This window comes from Haplochromis burtoni, unplaced genomic scaffold (genome assembly GCF_018398535.1).
Source record: "Haplochromis burtoni strain Fernald_Lab_line unplaced genomic scaffold, NCSU_Asbu1 Contig_123, whole genome shotgun sequence".
NCBI classification, from domain to species: domain Eukaryota; kingdom Metazoa; phylum Chordata; class Actinopteri; order Cichliformes; family Cichlidae; genus Haplochromis; species Haplochromis burtoni.
In genome coordinates, this window is record NW_024582484.1 from 1376935 (window position 1) to 1398325 (window position 21391).

Genomic DNA, 21391 nt, shown 5'->3' on the forward strand with positions numbered 1-21391 from the left:
GTCGACCTTTAACAGTTTAATGAAGGAGGTCAGCTGTGGCTGAAATGAGTCACGTGATCTTTGGCATTTAACTTTGGTGGAGAATGTGGGCGGGGCTTCAGGGTGTCAGGGTTTACAAAATGAAATAAAAATCTGTATGATTTTAGCATCAAATAGCGTCAACATTAATTTCAAGCTAAATAAATACTCTGATAAGGTTTACAGTAAAAATATAAAACTGTGACATTCAAACATATTTACAAATCATCACGAAGAAAACACTGAGCCAGACCAACGACCCAAACAAAGAAACCGAACCCAAGTTAGAAAGTCTCCACTGTAGATTTGACCAAAAACGAAGTAAATATAAATGCATGACAGTCATTTTTGGTTTAATTCTCATCAAGGCATTTATCAGTAACACAAAGAAATGCTAACCACTGATTAAAAACCAGCATCACGGGACGAATGTGCAACATGAAAACAACACAAGCCTTTCCCAGGCCTGTGCCAGGAGCACCATTCAAGGCTTACAGAGGCTTAAGCCTGTGTTTGGGGATACAAAGGTGCTTTACTTCTTATTCAGGTACATCATGATGGTAAGTTGTGCAGCAGAGCATGCTCGAGAAGAAATTAGAGCATCCCAGAGATCCCTCAGAGCTCAGTGTGCAGGGGAAAAGACGAGCGGTCTACTTTGTAAAGACAGCTTAACGTCTTTGTCTTTGAAACACTAAGAAACATGTTGCAGGAGAAACTTTATTACCAAAGCTTTGTCTTCCAGATGAGTAATAAAACTATTTAAAATATATATATTTAGTGTTTGCTGTTTGAATGATGGTGCTGATCTCCATCTGTCACATTCACTATGTAGCTTTCAGCTCGTGTTGTGTGGAGAACTTGTTCATACTTTTCTTATACAACATTTTTGCGTTTGTTGGAAAATCAGCCGCTCTGCTGCCAGTCGTCTGTCCTGGTTTCTGATTGGTGCACGTATTGAGCTGATGACCACCTTCGTCTAACCTCTTAGCTTGAATGAAGCTAAAGCTCAAACAAAGACGATGAGGAAAAGAGATCTCGGGTATGCTGACCCGGGCTGCCGGTCCTGGTTCAGTCTGGCAGTGTGACACATCTTTAGTGTTTAAATGAGCCACGAGCTGAAAACTCAAACACATGATTAACAAACATGGAGATGATGGAGAAGCTCCAAAGACACGTTTCAAGGTTTATTCTCAGATATATTCACAGCTTCTCACACTATTCTTCCTCTACTTATTTACAAAATACTGACTGACCAATGACATGGAGTCACTGCCTCGCAGCTGACCAATCAGAGTGATTACAAGCTCAGTCATAATGTCTCTCAGCAGACCGACGAAAAGGGTTTCCAGGCAGTCCTGACCGGGCTGTGGAGGGGCTGGAGGCGGGGCTAAAGTTGTTTGTTTGTCATTGGTCTCTGATGAGGAGAGAACGTCATCCTGGCCAGTCAGCTGTTACAGGATGTACCATCAGCCCTGACGCAACAGCAACGCAGCATATTAACTCTGTAACTTAGATCCTGATGCTTTATTTTGTTTTTGCAATAATAGAATTATAATAAATACATGAAACCTGTTTCAATCAAATTTACAATAGAGGAGGGACAAACTGTTACAGATCAAAGTGGGGTTGAACATGTTTGTGTGGTGGACATTGGTGTTCAGTAGGTGGATGAAGGCTCATAAAGAGGATGATGACATGTAGAGGAGCTCAGAGCATCTGAGACCACTTCAAAGACTCTCATCCCAAAAACAAGGTCACGTGGCTTAACAGACGGTTCCAGTTTTTGCTTAGATTGGGACTTCATTCCAAATTTAGTAACGTTTCAAACAAAATTCTGTCGCAGATCCAAACTTCAGGTACGGATGACGCACGTAAAAGAAACGCAGAATGTAACATCGGGATGCTGGAAGTAACAGGAAGTAACAGGAACGATTACGAGTACTGCAACGATTCACCGAGTTAAGTCTTTGAAATATGACGCCCATATAGGCCTCAGTTTAAAAACACCGATAACACGAAGCACTGATCAGGAAAGTCTGAGGTGAAGAAAACAAACTTTAGCTTCGACACACACCAACGATTTCTTTTTAACTGATACATGTTTAAACCACACCGCCTGTTTCACACTGAAGCTACCTGCAGCAAACAGGGGTGAGTCAAAGGGGGGGCGCGGGGTGTACCAGACCATATTAACTTCAAGGCTTTGCAACTTTTTTCAGGTTTAAAGTGAAAATAAAACATTATATTCATTAAATTGCATTAATATTAAAATTATACAAATAACAGCTTTTTCACAAGTAAATAAAAATGTGTGTGCAGGGCTGGACTGCTGATCTGGCCCACCGGGCACTTTGCTGGTGGACCGACCTGATTTAAACCTAGAAATATAGATTCTGATTATAGACCACAGTGATCACAGCCACCCGGATCATGCCAGTCCAGGCCCTGTATGGACCAGTAAAACTCTGAGCCAAGGGGTTGGACAGGAAATCATAATTAATATTAATTAACGTCTATGCCAACTTCTTGTTTTCAGCAGCACAAACTTCAGGATGCTTTTCTTCAGTGCAGCCAACACATTCACCACCACATCAGTGTCATTCACTCACAAACAGACTCACACCAGCTCTACCTCATGCAAGCTTTCTAACACTGTCCGAGCTCTTTTTGCTTCCTACAGCCGTCCAACGAGACAGAGCAGATTTCTTTATGCCTTGGTTTAGATTGCATATGTCTTTATTTATTTTACTTTGACTGGACTTGAGATTATTTATATATTTTTGCATTTAAGAAGATGTTTTCTTTATAACAAATTTTAATATGGCACATAATTACAACCAAAAGTTGTTTTGGGGTTTTTGACAGATGTTGTATGCAGTTAAACTTTTGTTTTTTTTTAATGAGCAATGTTTATTATTATCATCATATAGCTGCAGCCCTAGAAATGAATATGTGAAAATCAAAAGAAGTGGGGTTTATATCTTTTTTATGAACATATAGATTGGTAACCAGTCGTGATGATGAATTGTTAAATGAGTATTAAAAACTAATTATTAGGACTATTAAAAATCTGTTTACCAACATATTATTCTTTTGACGCGTAGTCTAATTCCTCAAGAACGCACAGAACCTACTGAAATTGACTCCAGCCATCTTTCCATTTCCTTGGGTTCTAGTCCAGCTCTGTTTGCTTCCATGTGAAACAGGATGCTCTAAAGTCTGCTCTATGAAAGTGAAACATTTAAATTATTGTGGCTTTAAAACTACAAATACGTGAAGGTATTCTTTGTGATCAGTAAACGTCTCAGCAATCTTTCTACAGCAAGCAAAAAAACAAAAAATAAATCCATCAAATTTAATTCAGTTCAGCTTTATTTATATAGACATGGGATGACAGATATATACAGGATATTTCTAACTTTAGAGATGTTGCACAAATGGAAGAACGCAGTCTTACATATTTGTTTAATATGTGCGTTGAAGGACATGTCCTGGTCAAAAATGACTCCAAGGTTCCTCACAGTGTTACTGGAGGCCAAGGTAATGCCATCCAGAGTAAGAATCTGGTTAGATACCATATTTCTAGGCTTTTCAGGGCCGAGTACAATAACCTCAGTTTGATCTGAATTAAGAAGCAGAAAGTTAGCGGCCATCCAGGTCTTTATGTCTTTAAGACATTCCTGCAGTTTAACTCATTGGTGTGTGTTATCCGGCTTCATGGACAGATAGAGCTGGGTGTCATCTGCATAGCAGTGTAAATGTATGCTATGTCTTCTAATGATGCTGCCTAAGGGAAGCATGTATAATGTAAACAGAATTGGTCCTAGCACTGAACCCTGTGGAACTCCATAATTAACCTCAGTGTGTGAAGAGGACTCTCCATTTACATGCACAAACTGGAGTCTATTAGATAGATATGATACAAACCACTGCAGCGCAGTACCTGTAATACCTACAGCATGTTCTAATCGCTCTAATAGGATATTATGGTCGACAGTATCGAACGCTGCACTGAGGTCTAGCAGGACAAGCACAGAGATGAGTCCACTGTCAGAGGCCATAAGAAGATCATTTGTAACCTTCACTAAAGCTGTTTCTGTGCTGAGCTCTGAAACCTGACTGAAACTCTTCAAATAAACCTCTGCAGATGATCTGTTAGCTGTTTGACAACTACTCTTTCAAGGATGTTTGATATAAAGGAAGGTTGGAGATTGGCCTATAATTAGCTAAGACTGCTGGGTCTAGAGATGCTTTTTGAGTAAAGGTTTAAAGCTGTGACCCTAAAAGGCCTGTAGACCATAACAGAAAACAGAGTTGTTCTTATTTTCTTCAATCAGTGATGAATAGTAAGATGTTCAATCTCTATGGAGGGCTTTCTTATAAAGCACAAAATAATTTTTCCAGGCTAAACGATGATCTTCTAAATCAGAGTTATACCAGCGAGTCAAGCACCATGAATGAGATAATCATCTCTGTAGGAGCAGAGTTTCTTTAACTGCTCTATGTCGTGTTGAAGATAAGAGCAGAGGAATCACTTCCTCAATCTTAGTTACAGCTGATCACAGTCTGCACACAAAACCTGCTCACATAGCCGACAGCTCTACAGCCCCCTGCTGAATTCCACCTTAACCCCCGACTACGTTCATTTCTCTGTCAAACTTGCTGAGATAGAGTGTAAGCAACAGCACATGGCTTTTTCATTCGCTCCGTTTCCCCCTGACTGTGTTTCTTTGTATCTGTGTGTGTATTAGTATTATAATCATGTTACTGTGGCAGCTGAAGCTTCGCTGATTCGCTGTCATTTCCCAGCCTGTAGTTCACAGGAATTTTTTGTTTTTTGTTTTTAATTATATTTATGGCAAACACCTAAAATGACTCAAAAAGAATTATTACAGAAAGACTAGATTGTTTCGGTTAATTGGTTACTTCCATCCCTGAGTAATGCTGAACTGTAACAACCACAGAAAAGACAATAAAAAAGAAAACATGAAAAGTTTTAGAGGCTCTTAGACTGTTAGCTATGTACATTAAATATTAATATCAGTCACTTATATTTATAATATTTCAAGCAGCTAAAACAGCTCGTTTACAGTACGTGTGAGATAGAAAAGGATTATTTTGAACTGTCTTTCATACAAAGTTACTCTCGCGGAGCCCAAGAACACACACGGAGCTGCAGATAAAGCCACCTCTGAATTAATTAAAGGAAACTAAATCACATGTGATATCATATAAAAACTGGATAATAGGCTGCGTACCCAACCCGGTTACACACCGGAATAAAAACACATCATTCCAAGCACGAACCTCGGAAAGTGACCTGCTGTAAAACACAGCTATGTGCTGCAGATTGGATGTTAAGTATATTATGAGACTATTTTATCCAAAAGAAAGTCTGTTTGTCATCTGCACAGAGAAGGACTCACTAACCTCACGAGCTGACGCAAGGAGCCTGAATGTCCGTCGCTGCCGTTTTTACAAATATGAATATTTACAGTTTCCAAATTCGAGTGACAGATGAAAGAGGCGCACGTGTCAGGAAGGGCATCCGAACCACAATGTGCGGCGCTTTCCTGTGAAGTCATGTTTTTAAAGTATTTTTTGGAGTATTTAGGTAAATTTATTTATGTTAAAGTAGTTTCATTAATAACCCACCTACTGATGAATGTAATGATGCGAGTGCTGAGCTGATGCAGATCAGGACTGATTGATTATCAGCCGAGCAGCTGACTGACTGTAAGACGACGGTCTCTCCTCACAGAGACAAACACACCAGTCCTGCCACTTCGATGGAGCCGAAGCACATCCTCACTCGCTCCCTCCTGCCTCGTAAAGTTGGAGGAAGTGATGCATCCTCTCGATTTCCTTGAGAAAGATGTGGAGATGAAGCATCTCTTCTCTGTCTCACACAGGTGGAGGTGGCAGCCCTCCCGCTCACAGCCTCATGCAGACTTTGCACTTTGCAATGCTCCTCCTCTGCTCTTGGTCATTGGTCAGCATCGCCGGGTCGGTCAGGGTGGTCAGCCAGAAACTGTACATGTTGGCGAAGAAGTGGCAGGTTCCACGAGGCCCCTGACACTCCACGAACGGCTGGGCCTTGTATGCTTTCAGACAGCTACCTGATGATGTCAGAGGCTGGCCGCCACCTTCATCACCTGCGCCTGTATGCTATTAGACACATGGGAAATTACATCATCATCTGCACAGAGCTCACATTTCAGATGATTGTGGTATTATTACGACTGGTAAGTTTAGTCTAAATTTCAGCGAAGTTTAAGAGTTTAACTCTGGTTTACATAAGTAAAGTTTAATGTAGCTTAGACTTAGGTTTTAGTCTACACAGTAGCACCAGTAACAGCAGTAGCAACGTAGTTTAATAATCTGGCACCACTGCAGTACTCACCATGACGAAGGAGTATCCGTCCCACAGTTCTGTCCAGTTTTCGGGACACTCCACAGACTGTCTGGACTGGCTGTGCACTGCGATGGGTAGGGATGGGGCTTCACACACCACACAGCGGCTGATGTAGTTTTGGATGCTGGGTCCACTCACGTGTTCACGTGGGACAGGCTCCATCGTCGTTAGCCAATAGGATTTATCATTACGACTGGCGTAAGAGCAGGTACGCTTGTTACATGGAGCGAAGGGCAAGGTGGAAAAGACACGCATGCACGACCCCGGCTGACCTGGAAATACACGCAACACATTTCAATTATTCCCAAACACATCCAGCAGAGAAACAAATCCGGTCGTTCAGTCTGACGTGACTAGCCGTGTCTGGGTCTAAACTCTGCTGCAGGTCCATATATCAAACATCACTATGGCATTACCGAGAGTTAAAAACTGTCTAAAGTCTTTCATCTTTAATAAAATGATCAGCGTTCTGCTCTACCAGGTGTAACAATTGAGTTTAACATCCAGGCATCCATGAAAACGGAATTTATGACATTTAACGCAGTTAGAAGTTAGCAGGGAGTTAGCTCGCTAGCTTCTAGCTAAATACAATATAGCATGTCCTGACTGCGGGGTTTTGGAAACAAATTCAAACGTACAGCTCTGTTATCACTTCCAGCATAAATGAAGACAGAAAACTAAACAGCAGTGACGTTTGTAGGGTTACTGAAGTTGGGCTAGCTGGTATATAATGATGTGCTACGTGACCGCTAGCGACACAGCTATGTTAGCATAATATAAACAAGCTAACTTTTTTTCCACTGGATAAAAGTTAACGTGAGTGTTCTCGGTGGTCAGGAACAAATGTAATCGCATGGCAGGATGCTGTAAAAGGACCAAACTTCAGCCAGGAGAACAACTGAGATAATCCATCCACAATACGAGGTTAGTCATTCATATACTGCTGCATGGGCTGGGCTATAGTTACATCCTAAGGTTTTAAAAACTGAGCTTAAATAAATGATTAGCGGTAATAAAAGCTGAGGGAGGTCAACAGTGATCACTGACTGTTTTAGGAGCTTTTTGAGATCAAATAGAAGAAAACATGTTAACAACACAAAAGCCATATTAAACGCAGACTACTTTGGACCCGGAAGTAGGATTCGTCACGTCATCACTTAACGACCGGATTGTGAGCGTCCAGCTATCAGGTAATCAAGAGGAGATTCTGGCCGATCGCTGAACCTCAGATTCTGGAGAACTGATATAGATCATAGGGGTTCTTTGAGCCATCCCACATCGGTGTCGTGGACTTGGCTTTAACAAGCAGATTATGAAGAATAGGAACCTTAGAGAGCCTCAGAGGAAGGAGACCCAGGGCAGATCCAGTATACCTCTGAGACCACAGACATCTTTGGGAGATGGTGGTTGATCTGAACAAGGAGACCTCTGACTGTTGTTGACAAAACTTTAAGCCGTTTGTTGGCAGGTATATCTATTGTGGAGATTATCACAGTGTAGATAAGTGGAATTACTGGAATTCTTAGCTAACGATATCTATAACATGAGTTAGCATGGGATTTGTTAGCATGTGGTTAAAGTGTGTGTGGATGATATAGATGTTAGGCATGTAAAGCTATAGCTTTGTAATTCTATATATCCCATTAGACCTCGAAACACATGATCTTCAAGAACAAACTAAAGGACAAAACTTAGAGGAGAAAGCTCTGGACTATCTTTCTGCCCGACGAAGGAGATGTTGATGTCCCAACATGTAACAACAAAACACCCACTTAAACTCCTTTTTTGGAAGTTGTTTCACACTTATTTTTAAATCTTAATAAACCAATGTGATCCTAGAAACAAATTAATTCCAAACTAATGCAACATATTTGGTTCAAATGGCCTCGATAAAGTTAAGCTGGTGTTCATTCCCTTATCCTGGTCTAATGAGATGTTTGAGGGTTTGTGACCTGGTGGAGGAGAAACTGTTTACTGGGCCAAAGGTGAGTCACAAGAAAGTAACGCCTGGGAACATCCTGCACTGAGCGGTTCTGGAATAAGAGTTTGCTTTGGGATTTATAAATATGTACTTACCCAAGTCCTGAGTGTGTGCCCGCTCCTGGCCTTCCAGATACAGCAGACTGAATCCTTCCCACAGGGTGTTCATGTTGCCTGGACACCTGGGAGTGTTTGCACTTTGACTGTGCATCACCAACAAGCCCAAGTTCAGTTCTTTGGTTGGTCCGTGAGAACCCTTTTCACCTTCTGGACCACGGTTACCTACGACCCAAAGACCATAACAGTAAGTGATGTTACAAACGCCCGTGTCCACACTTTGGCTTTTGCTTAGTTGAGCCTATCTAGAAGCTACAACAGCTCTGTGGTGTTGTTGGCAGTCAAAGCAGATTTGAGCTGGTCTTGTTGGTTATGACAGTCCCAGTCCGAGTAGGTTCTCAGTGATCCAGGTGATGGCAGTTTAAGGAGCTTGGAAAGAAAGCGACTGGCCTTCTTTAACACAGCCCCAGTTCCTGAATCATGTGGTTCTTGGTTTTAGACCAGCAAAGGTTCCTTAAACTGCTTCAGTAGAAATGTGGTAAAAGTCAGACAGGGAGAGGTCTCACCTTTCTGTCCCACTACTCCACTCTCTCCTGGCAGGCCTGGCTCTCCTTTGTCTCCTTTTAGACCAGGGGCTCCATCGCAGCCTTTACATCCCTGAGGTCCATAATCTCCCTTATCACCTGAAACAGGTCATCAAGCATCACAACAGTCAGCTACACTGACATTAGATCTGATGTTAGGAGTAATTTGACATCAGAAGGTTTTATTTTGAAACCTCACCTCCAGGAAGCTAGTCTTTATAATGATTACATTTTGGGATGACTGCAGTCAAATCTAACAATCAGAGGTTTTTGTAAGATAAGAATCTGATATGATTATGTGAGTTCTGCCCTTTCTCACCTTTAGGACCACATGGGCCTTGTTCTCCATTCAGGCCAGGATGTCCAAATTGACCAGTTGAGCCAGTTTCTCCAGGAGGACCCTTTGGAGGTGATATGAGTTCAGGATCTAAGGTGTCACCCTTTTCCCCCTTTGGTCCATGATCTCCAGGAGATCCAGGAAGTCCTGGAGATCCACAGTGACCAGGAACACCCTTACAACCTCGAGGGCCAGGTATTCCCAACAAACCACTATCGCCTCTCATACCTGATCACACAAATTCACAGACGTGTTATCTAAGTGAGCATGACATAAAAAATACACAACAGCTCTGTAGTACCCAGTGTGTTTCCATCCAAAAGTTTCTATCTGTTGACATTCAGTTTTTTCAGCCCTCAGAATGACCACAATGACCCTTTACCTTCATGTGGGGAGCACAAAAACCGAGCTATGCATTAATCTCTGTGTAATGACACCTCTTCACTCAGAGCTGCACGTGGATGTTTAAGCCACTGTTGTCTGTTCGGTCTTTCAAGTTCTTTCGTAATATGATGCTGTGTTTTGGATTTCAGTTTAAACTTGTAGCTTGACCGCGGGCCACGATTTTTTAGGGATGTCATCACTTCTGGTAAGAAATCCATTTTAAAATTATTTTATTTTATTTTAGTTTAAAGGACCATTACCTTAAAATTATGTTTGTCTCAAACACAAGAACTATTCTAAATAACAACAGTTGTGTTGTAAAGATTCAAATAACGGTAACAGTATAACTGCCTTCTTTGTCATGGTCCTGGGTGCTTTGGCCCACCTTTTGGGCTTAATGTTTTTTGAGTTATAATGTGTTAGTTGTCTGTTATTTAGTATCAAGTTTATCTTTGTATTTGTTATTATGTTTAGTTAGATTTGAGTCCATGTTGACTGGTCGAGGTGTCTCGTCTCCTTCCTGTTTACATGTTTCCCTCCCTGTGGTTGGTTCCATGTCTCCCGTGTCTGCATGCTTGTATGTTTCTCCAGCCTGTCATGTCTAGCTCGTGTTGCCACAGTCTACATCTCACTATGTTTCCTGTTTTATTTTGACAGTCCGCGTTCCATGTTCAGTGTGTTCAGTTTTGCTTCCCCTGTGTCGTCCTGTTCATTTGTGTCAGCTGTGTCTCCCATGCGTTTCCACTTCCCTTGTTACTCATCTGTGTATTTAAGTCCTCTGTCTCCATCTGTTCACTGTTGAGTTCTCTGTTTCACGTTCATGGTTCGTGTCGTCAGCACTTTCAGGTTTCATTTTTTAGTTTTTCCCAGTTTAGGTTTTGTTAGTTCTTGTTCTGTTAATGTTGTTGCTTATTTTCTTTACTGTGGCAGTTTCATCGGCCACGTCCTGTGCGTTCTGTTTTGTGTTCACATCCCACCGGCTACCCGGCCGTAACATTCTTGGCCAAACACGATGAAGTTAGAAAGCTACATTCAGAGTTTAGGTCCTTTTCTTGGTTCTTTGTTGTAGTTTTTAAGCACAAACTGAAAAAGAGGATAAAATGCATCCACTGGTGGTTTTCTCAGCATCACAGTGTTTTAAAGTTTGAATAAAGTCTGAATTTATCATTTCAGCAGAAATGCAACACTCAGAATTTTGTTGTTGAAGGACTGACAAAAGATGACTTACAGCTCCACACCAACGAGTAGAAATGCTATGATCTCCACAAACAGTTATCAGTTGTCCCTTTGTAACCCAACCATCATCTGTCATCTAATGAAGATCACTTTTAGTTGTTTTTTTCAGTAATAGGGTCAATCAAGATATTCACTTAATAATATACCAGCTAATGTATTCCCACACCGCACACGTTCATGTAACCCACAACTGAGATCTGTCAGGTTGTCAAGTGAATTGTGACCAACAGAATAAGTGTCAGCATCATTTTTGTTGTGTTGTTTTTGTTGGACTCTAACCTTTCTGTCCTGGGTATCCAGTGCAACCTTGTGTTCCTATATGTCCTGGGCATCCTCTTGGTCCCTTTGGCCCTTGGCATCCCACGTTACCATTGTCCCCAATATCCCCACGAATTGGAGGGTTTTGACCAGGATCCCCGATCTCACCAAGACTCCCTGAAACATCAGTCCCGTGTCAGAGGTCATCCAGCATGATCTGTCACTTAAATTTAAATAAAACTGAATATTAACTAGGGCTAAGAAGCATTTTAGCCACTGAATGAGTATAATTTCATAAACTAGAAGATGTTACCTTTCAAATCTCTTACATGCATTTAGGCCGTAATAATCTTCTGTTACAAAATGCCAAAAACATGAAAATTGCTGGATAATCGTGAACCTTTCTATAACCTATTAAGAAATGTTTAGGTTATAATGACATGGCTGATTTTAAAAAGTTAGTCTCAAGTCTGACCTGGCTCTCCATCTTGGCCTGGACAGCCAGGATCTCCACAGGGCCCTTTGATAGGAGTTTTGCAGTCTGGTCCAAGTTTACCTGGAGGTCCACATTTACCTGGAGGCCCTACAATAGCACAGAGAGGCGTATAACTGACCAAGAATAAAGGATAAGGTAGGATTATTAGATTTACATATTCAGCAATTCAGCAGGAGATCATCATATTGGTACAGACCTTTGGTTCCGACGGGGCCTTTGTATCCTGGTGGTCCAGGTTGAGATGTGCCGCAAAGACCTTGATGCCCTGGAGGACCTTTATCTCCTGGTGGACCCAAGGAACCTTCAACACCTGGAAAGCCCCGACCTGAAAAAACAGACCAAATGAAAATGTGTTATAGAATTTATAGAAAGTAATTTTAAGATCTATGAGGAGAATTAATGTCTCATAATCATTAGTAAGTTCACAATAACAACAGCTATATTCTGCTCTGCAGGTGGACCTTTGGTCAAGATCTCTAAAACAAAATCTGTACCTTTCTGAACTAAACCCAGTCAGAATTTTGAACCCCAACTCTGCCAGGATAAGTTCATTTTTTTACACAACTTTATAGATTTAATCTAATAATATACCAGGCGACATTACAACAACACGAACATGCAGAACTTTTCTTAGTGTTCTTAGAAATGTGAAGCTAGAGGCTCCAGTGGCCATCATTGATCCAGAGCCCAGAGCAGGAAACACTGAAGGAAACCTGAAACTGTTGGCTAAGAATAAACAGATTTGGTAAAATTATAATTCACATTGACAGCAGCGACACCTGGTTGCCTGAACCAGAACTTACCAACAATAATACTGTATGTAATCGTGTGTAACTTTGCCAAAACAATGTAGTTTTCTCTGGTCCCCTCCCCAATCAGACCAGGAGTGACATGTTTAGCCGCATGTTCTCCTTAAATTGCTGGCTGTCTGAGTGGTGTCCCAGAAACGATGTGGGCTTCATAGATAATTGGCAAACCTTCTGGAGGAAACCTGGTCTTGTTAGGAGAGACGGCATCCATCCCACTTTGGATGGAGCAGCTCTCATTTCTAGAAATATGGACAAATTTATTAAACCCCCCAAAATATGACTATCCAGAGTTGGGACCAGGAAGCAGAGTTGCAGTCTTACACGCCTCTCTGCAGCTTCTCTCCTCCTGCTACTCCCCCAAAAACCCATCTCCATAGAGACTGTGTCAGCTCCCAAAAAGAAAAAAACAAACAAACTAAAAACCAGCAACAAACAACTTAAACATAAAAATCACAAAGAAAGAACAATACAGTATCCACATCTGAACCAAAGAGTAAAACAGTGAAATTATTAAACATTAGATCTCTCTTTTCTAAATCCGTATCAGAAACTATTTAATAATTGATCAAGATATTGATTTAGAAGAGCTAGCAGAGAACTGGTTACTACGGGAGGAAAATGTTACTTTAAATGAGAATAATAATAATAAGAATAATGAGAATAATAACTGTTAAAATGCTCAACGGACCTGCCCAAGAGGAGAAGTGGCAGCAATCTTGCTCTCCAGTTTATTAACCTCCTAGTACCTGGCATCCACATATGTGGACATCACACGTAGGGTTGACTCTTAGCCTTGGTTACCCTAGCTGGAGACCAGTTTTATCCTTTGTTATCTATCATTCACCTGGGCCTTACTCAGAGTTTCTGTTGAATGCGATGCTCAGCTCGGGTAAAATAAATATTGTGGGTGATTTTAACACCCATGTAAATGTTGAAAACGACCACCTCAACAACATTTTTTATTCAGCTTGACCCAGCTGTCTTTGAATGGATCTCTAATTATAGGCTGATCTGTGATCATCTGCAGAGGAATGCTTTCATTTATGGGGGTGGGGGGTACGGGGACCATTTTAGGGAAAAAACAAAGTAATGTCACATACTGCATTATTGCATTGTAAAGAAAAATGTTCTGTGTAAAATGTTAATATATTACTTTGTTGGAGTATGAAACACACCAGTTAGTTAAATTGCAGGATTGTCTGGATTCTTACTCTGGATGGCATTACCTTGGCCTCCAGTAACGCTGTGAGGAACCTTGGAGTCATTTTTGACCAGGACATGTCCTTCAACGCACATATTAAACAAATATGTAAGACTGCTTTCTTCCATTTGTGCAACATCTCTAAAGTTAGAAATATCCTGTCTCAGAGTGACGCTGAAAAACTAGTTCATGCATTTATTACTTCCAGGCTGGACGACTGTAATTCATTATTATCAGGATGTCCAAAAACTCCCTGAAAAGCCTTCAGCTAATCCAAAATGCTGCAGCAAGAGTCCTGACAGGGACTAGAAAGAGAGAGCAGATTTCTCCTGTTTTGGCTTCCTGTTAAATCCAGAATTCAAAATCCTGCTCCTCACATACAAGGTCTTAAATAATCAGGCCCCATCTTATCTTAATGACCTTGTAGTACCATATCACCCTATTAGAGCACTTCGCTCTCGCTCTGCAGGCCTACTTGTTGTTCCTAGAGTATTTAAAAGTAGAATGGGAGGCAGAGCCTTCAGTTTTCAGGCCCCTCTTCTGTGGAACCAGCTTCCAGTTTGGATTCGGGAGACAGACACTATCTCTACTTTTAAGATTAGGCTTCAAACTTTCCTTTTTGCTAAAGCATATAGTTAGGGCTGGACCAGGTGACCCTGAATCCTCCCTTAGTTATGCTGCAATAGACATAGGCTGCCGGGGGATTCCCATGATGCATTGAGTTTTTCCTTTCCAGTCACCTTTCTCACTCACTATGTGTTAATAGACCTCTCTGCATTGAATCATATCTGTTATTAACCTCTGTCTCTCTTCCACAGCATGTCTTTATCCTGTCTTCCTTCTCTCACCCCAACCGGTCGCAGCAGATGGCCCCGCCCCTCCCTGAGCCTGGTTCTGCTGGAGGTTTCTTCCTGTTAAAAGGGAGTTTTTCCTTCCCACTGTCGCCAAAGTGCTTGCTCATTGGGGGTCATATGATTGTTGGGTTTTTCTCTGTATGTGTTATTGTAGGGTCGACATTAATACCTTAATATAAAGACCTTGAGGCGACTGTTGTTGTGATTTGGCGCTATATAAATAAAATTGAATTGGTGTGTGTGTGTGTGTGTGTGTGTGTGTGTGTGTGTGTACCTCTGGTCCCAGTGGCCCCCTTCTCTCCTTTCAGTCCGTCCAGTCCATGAAGTCCCAGCGGTCCAGGAGGACCTGGCACAACAAAACCAAACCATCTCACACACTGTTTCTGCAGATCTCAGGGACCCACAATGTCTGTGGATATTTCTTTTTGTTTCCTCTTTTTTTGCTACGGTCAGTACAATTTGTGCAAAACTCTCTAAAATGCTGTATCTAAATTCATTGTTCTTGCGTTTTTAAAATACCTGTAGCACATTTAGAAACAAAAATGTTCTTTCTTTTCTGTTAGAAAAAGCCCGCCTAACAACCTACTGAGCCTCGTGAAACTAGCCTGATACTTGTTTTTCTGCTGCAGAGGAATAGCTCGTTGCAGTTTCTATAGTGAAGAGCTGAAGGTGGCTGGAGTTTGGTGACTTCATGCTCCACATGCCTTAACCTCCTAGGACCTGGCGTCCACATATGTGGACATCACACTTTGGCTTATTTACACCAAAATATTCAATTTTGGTGTAAATAAGTTCAGATCTAACAGCTGAACACACCCGTGGTCTTTCTACAATACACATCAACTATTGTCCCACATCTGTAGCAGAAGGTCCCATGATGGTGGCTTGCAGGTTGTTTTGCTTTCACTCTTCTGTCCAGTTCATCCCAAACCAGCTCGATAAAACAGCCCCAGACCGTCACTCTTCCTCCTCCATGCTCCATGCTACACACTGGTACCATCCTTTCACCTACTCGACAGCGTACAAAGATCCTGCGTGATGAACCAAAGATTTCATATTTGATTCATCAGTCCATAAAACCTTCTTCCAGCCTTCAGTAGTCTAATCGTGGCCCAGACAGCCTCTTTGTCTCATTCTGACGTCTGGCTTTCTTTCTGGAGCTCGTCCCGTCAAACCAGCTCGAAGTCTTCTCTTCACAGCTGAAACTGAGACTTGCTCACTACGACCACTATTTAGCTTCTTGAAGCTGTTGTCCTGTGAGCCGCCGTCACACAGCTGTTAACTCTCAGAAACGTGTGTCTGATTCATTCGTGTCTGTGGGTCTGCAGACCTCTTCCTGTCAGTTTGTTTCTGAGCCTTTGATGCTGAAGGAAACTGGACTCGCTGACACCTTGACTTTCTTTGCAGTCTCTCTGTAGGACAGACCCACATTTCTATGATGGTCTGTCTCTCCGTTTTTGTAGCATCACACTACTTTCTGCAGTACAGTACTGTTCAGCTGAGTGTATGCTACCACAGTGTGTCCAGCACTGCTTTATGCAGACAGAGGGGGCTGTAGCTGGAGTTAGTTGGTAGCATCAGCTTTCAAGACTTGATCAACCTCCATAATTCTGAAATGTACATCATTTTTCAGCTTTGGGTAACCTTAGTTTTTTTTTAACCTCTGGCAGTTCACCACTTTTCCCTTCGTACCATTTCAAGCTGTTCACTGGACTTGAACGACTTGACTTATAATGAATAACTGAAACATCAGGTGTTCTAAAACCTTTAACTGGTAGTGTGTACATACATATTTTTACCTGGCAAAGCCAAACGGAAATCTTACAGAGCAAGTTTAATGCTAAAGCTGAAGAAAGACTTGATTTACAGCTGAAATTTGATCTGAACAGTCTCTATCTCGACCTCTGAAGCGCCGAATCAGCAACCTGACGCATGTTAAAAAAACTAAAGGCTCCAGATTAACCGTCCTTTAACCCTCGTTACTTGAAATTGTAAAGTAACTGACTTTAAAGTAGGTTCTAACCTTTGAGTCCTCGGTAGCCTTCGTGTCCTGGAGGACCATCACCCCCACTGTTACCTTCAATACCTGGAGTACCTGGTTGACCCCTGGGACCTGGGGGCCCAATCACACCTGACAGAGAAAACAGTTTTAATAAGGTCATGGATAACCAATGAGTTATACACTCTTTATCACTGAAAATACATCTATGTACCTCCAGGACCGATGTTTCCATGGTGTCCTTTCTCTCCTTTGGATCCTTTCTCTCCTGGAGCCCCAGTAAAACCCAACCCTCCCGGATCTCCAGGAGATCCAGGAGGTCCTGAGAGGAAGAGAAACAGGAATCAACACCTGATTCATTCTCCTGTTTTTTCCTTACTCTGGTTACTTTTAACTCAAACATCAAACTTCACGCTGCACAGCCAGAAACAGATCATCACCTAGGTGCCCCTTGTCTCCACGAGGCCCCCTTTCTCCATTTGGACCAGGGCAACCAACAGACTCCCCTTTATTACCTGAAACACAAGCACACTCTTCACTACAGCCTGCACAACAAAGGAACACATGAAAAACATTACCATGACTGGGAGACCTTGTACCTTTGGGACCTTTACATCCTGGGGGACCAGGCTCACCAGGTTTCCCTGAGCATCCTTTGTCACCCTGCAATCGCAAAATTAACAGATCAATATTTCCTGCAACTCTTTCTGAACATTTTTTGAGCAAATCAAAGTCTTAAACTGAAAAGCTTACTGTGCACCACTTCAAGGCAAAGAGTGCTCTTTTTGCTAATTTCCCAAGTATTTATTGTAAACTAAATGGCCTTTTCAGTCATTTGCTACCCCAAACAATAGAGTTTAACTATAAAGTTATTTGCTGGAATGTTAGCAGTAATGTAGGCACTGTACTGGACCACAGGAGGAGAACCGAGGCCTGAGGTAAAGCTTTTGATTTACCAGATTTATCTTCACCTATGATTGTGAGCAGCTCAGAAACATAAATACATAAACATAAAAAATCATTTAAAAACAGTTTCCTCCTGGCTGGGCTTGAATATCCTGAGTCGCAGCTGAGAGCATCCAAACATTCTGATTCTTTCATACAGAAGAAAAGTTGCTGTAGTTGACTTTTTATCCATGTTATTATCCTCTTAGGTGACCCTGGTTGGCCTAGATGGCAGCATGGCTTGGGCCCTAAATCATCAATGTATATGAGAAACATCTGGATATCTGGTTCTTTAATAAAAAGGCGAAGGTACAAACAGCCTAAGGATGTTAACCATGACTCCCGAGGTGCAAGTACACAGCAAGTCTGATGAATGACTACAAAATGCTTTCACATGCACCACAAATGGCGATCGAGATAAAGGGCAGCTTCTGCAACTTTCTTCATCAAGCTTTTAATTTGGGTCAGTCGAGTGATGTCTTCAGCTGCCTTACTGGATCTCCAATGCTTCCGGGAAAGCCACAGTATCCTTCAAACCCCTTCAGTCCCGGGAGTCCCGCAGGCCCCTGTTTGCCACAGGGTCCAGGGGGCCCGGGGGGTCCTACAATGCCCGGGGGTCCGTCGCACCCTGGATGCCCTGGCTTGCCTGCTGCTCCCTGCATACCTTTGCTTCCTGTAGTGAAAAAAAAATGTTGGAAATCAGAAAGTTCAGTGCGGACAAAGTCGATCTGTCACACAGAACCTCCAAAGCATTGTGGGAAATGAAGATTCCACGCTCTGTATTGAGATAAGTAAAGAATTAACCGATACCCAACGTGTTTTGGTTTCTGTCCATAATTTCCTCCTTCATAACCACTGCACTAAGAGTTCTTTATTAACTGGACCTCTGGACTGTTTGAGCTGACGGAGCCTTTTGGGGGATTTTTTAAATCCAATTATCCGACCAATAATATGGCTGTTGTGCACTTAATTGTACTAACCGACCATCCAAGAAGTCTGAGCTCCAGTTTTGGTGAGTGGCATCTATGTCTAACTCTAAGTCTTTCAGGTGACCTTCCACTTTCTGATCAATCAGTGCTTAATCCAGGCCACGATACTGCCGCTTGGCAACAAAGTATCATTCTGACCTCGAGGTCCAGTAAATCCAACAGTGGAGGGATGTCCTGGGTCTCCTGTCTTCCCTTTAATGCGGATGTAGTTGGTCGGTCCTGGAGGGCCTGTTGGACCTTGAAAGCCTGCAGGGGACACGCGGGAAATGTTTTAAAAAGGTGAGCTCGAATTAGCTGGATCGTCAACATCCATGTTTCCTCATAAATGACAGGAAGTCTCACTTAATGCATGTTTACAGTAATAGCAGTAATCTTTAGGAACACAGTAACAGTGCTGTGGTAGAATTGTGGCAATTGGTTGTAATGTTACTGTAAAGATATGTGGTAATGGTACTGCAGTAGCATTGTAGTGTATCACTCTGTATCAGTCTACCCTTCTGTCCTTTTGGCCCTTCGATTCCTTGACCACCATCTCGTCCGTTGAACCCTCTCTCTCCAGTCATGCCTGGATCTCCGGGGACACCAGGATCTCCAGGGTTCCCAGGCACCCCGTCCCAGCCCCGGGGTCCAGTCAGACCTTAAACATGTCAAAATTTGTCTCGTGATCATGTTTTATTCAATAAGACTTGGAACTAGAGCATAATATTTAGTGAGGTCATAGATCAAATGAGCAGGATCTTTACGATCTTTTTAAACCTCTGATGAAATCGTACATGTATAAAACAAGTGTCTTAATCAGTCTGTGGTTAGGATATATGTACGACTCACCTTTTGGACCACCAGTGCCCTGAAGTCCCGAGCTTCCATTGAGTCCAGGGGGGCCCTGACAACCAGGCTTTCCACGGACACCTGGAAGTCCTGATGCACCCACAGAGCCTTTGCGGCCAATTCCTTCAGAACCAACGCTGCCGATCTCCCCTTTATCCCCAAAAATACCTGAAAGTGATGACATCATAGTCAGAACTTACTGGAACTACTGTGATAAAAAACATTTGTCAAAGATAAAAAGCAAAATAACCAAAGAAACTAAAGTTAAGTGAAACCTAATAACATTAAAAGCTGCCGGGTGAATAAAGTGAGCTTGTTTACCTTGGGCTCCAATAGATCCCGGAAAGCCCGACTGGCCCATTGTACCAGGTTTTCCTGGATCACATCGGTTCGATGTGGGTCCTGAGCAGCCAGTTATACCGGGGGCTCCATCATCTCCTTTCTGACCCTTTGCTCCACGACATCCATGGAGACCACCGATGCCTGTACAAGAAATGATTCAAGTGTCCTTTCTTTAACTCAGCATCATCCACCAGTTGTAATTTGGGTTTTGCAAACAGCTGAAGAGTTTATACAAATGGCTGGATGCTAACTGAACCTTAACCAAAATGCACTGGTGCGCTAAAAATGCTGTTATCAAGACTGGTGCTTTTATTCTAAACATGGTAGGGATATGTTTACACGCAGTAAAACCACAGCACAGTTTATCTCGCTATCTTGTACACAGAAAATTGTGATGCAAAACAGAAAATACAAAGTAAATGGACCTCCCAGAGCACGATGTCGTGGATCAGTACAATTAGCCGGAGATGTAAATCACCTGGTAGACCATGTTGGCCGGGGTCGCCAGGCACTCCTTTGGGTCCTTGAGGGCCCCGTGTCCCTGGAAAGCCAATAGAGCCTGGGAGCCCAAAAGCAGAGTCTCCTGTTGGTCCGCTGAGACCTGCAGAGCCTCGAAGTCCCGGAGAGCCTGGTGCACATAAAGTTAAACAGTCTGGAAACAGCTCATAATAGTTTGGGTTTAAAGTCCAAACCTTCTGCCACCACAGAGGTAAGTAACAGAGTAAGGAATTGTAGATTAGGATGCTTATCACAGTCACGACTTAGACTTTACTGGGTGCAACTTAAAACGAGCACTTTTTAAAAGTTAGAAACTAGACAGAAACACGGAGCCAGCAGGGCGTCACTGATTTTTACAACTGATTCAATTCTGAATCACAAGTTCTCGATTCGATTAAGTTTTGACTCAGACATAAATATTATTATTAGAAAGATTTATCAGCACACATCCATGTTTCATATCTGTGTATAAACCAAAGCTGACACTGAGACTTCATCAGCGGTGTGAGCATCACAGCAGGTGTAACTGAGGATCCAACAGAGAAACATGAAGCAGGTTTTCCTGTTCTGGCTTTTTATAGCAGAAAACCTTAAAAATATTCTGCAGTCGATCAAAAACTGAAGCAAACCATGAATGAACATGTGAACATGACCTGATGAGGTTTGATTACAGACACAGCTGAGCAGTCATTTGTTTCCATTCGTTCAGTTTGAACAGCAGAGACGAAGCTTTGCTGTCAGAGGCCGACAGCACTGAACACAGCAGCAGACTGGTGGCTAATAAACAGAGAATAATGCAGGAAGCAGAGATTTGATGGTGAACTGGTCTCTGAGTGCTGAGAGAGAGAGAGAGCTGTGCAGGAAGTACAGCAGCCAAAGTCAGAGGGAGCTCATGAGCATGGTTATCAAACGTGAAGCGCAGGTTGATCTTCTTTTGCTGCTGGTTCAGTCAGTGTTGGTCAGAGTGACGAAACCTGCAGCTTCAGGATCTGTGAGCCGTCGACTCTCAGCGCCGGCGGCGTCTGTGGACGATCCACGCTCTGCGTTTACATCTTTGTGCAGAATCCGTTTACCTGCTTCTCTTTTTAGCCGTTTTATCTGTTGTTGAAATAGTTTTGTGAGCTTCAAGATGAGATGCTACCACTTCTGGCAAAATACATT

At 42.4% G+C, this 21391-nt stretch overlaps 1 protein-coding gene across 2 annotated transcripts in view; it reads right to left on the reverse strand.

Moving 5' to 3' along the window:
* Positions 1-4185: 4185 nt before the first annotated feature.
* col4a4 (collagen, type IV, alpha 4) overlaps positions 4186-21391 on the reverse strand; it is a 47894-nt gene continuing 30688 nt past the window's right edge. For both annotated transcript variants that reach the window (XM_014335871.2, XM_042223942.1), the window contains exons 29-47: positions 20211-20360; positions 19712-19873; positions 19391-19558; positions 19056-19199; positions 18701-18808; positions 18068-18246; positions 17228-17291; positions 17069-17143; positions 16843-16950; positions 16653-16760; positions 14904-14975; positions 11962-12090; positions 11745-11852; positions 11291-11446; positions 9374-9619; positions 9037-9153; positions 8510-8695; positions 6422-6705; positions 4186-6186 (exon numbers count right to left, since the gene is read on the reverse strand). In XM_014335871.2, the coding sequence (XP_014191357.1) occupies positions 5953-6186; positions 6422-6705; positions 8510-8695; positions 9037-9153; positions 9374-9619; positions 11291-11446; positions 11745-11852; positions 11962-12090; positions 14904-14975; positions 16653-16760; positions 16843-16950; positions 17069-17143; positions 17228-17291; positions 18068-18246; positions 18701-18808; positions 19056-19199; positions 19391-19558; positions 19712-19873; positions 20211-20360 (2798 nt within the window). In that variant the 3' untranslated portion in view covers positions 4186-5952. The remainder of the gene's footprint in view (positions 6187-6421; positions 6706-8509; positions 8696-9036; positions 9154-9373; positions 9620-11290; positions 11447-11744; positions 11853-11961; positions 12091-14903; positions 14976-16652; positions 16761-16842; positions 16951-17068; positions 17144-17227; positions 17292-18067; positions 18247-18700; positions 18809-19055; positions 19200-19390; positions 19559-19711; positions 19874-20210; positions 20361-21391) is intronic.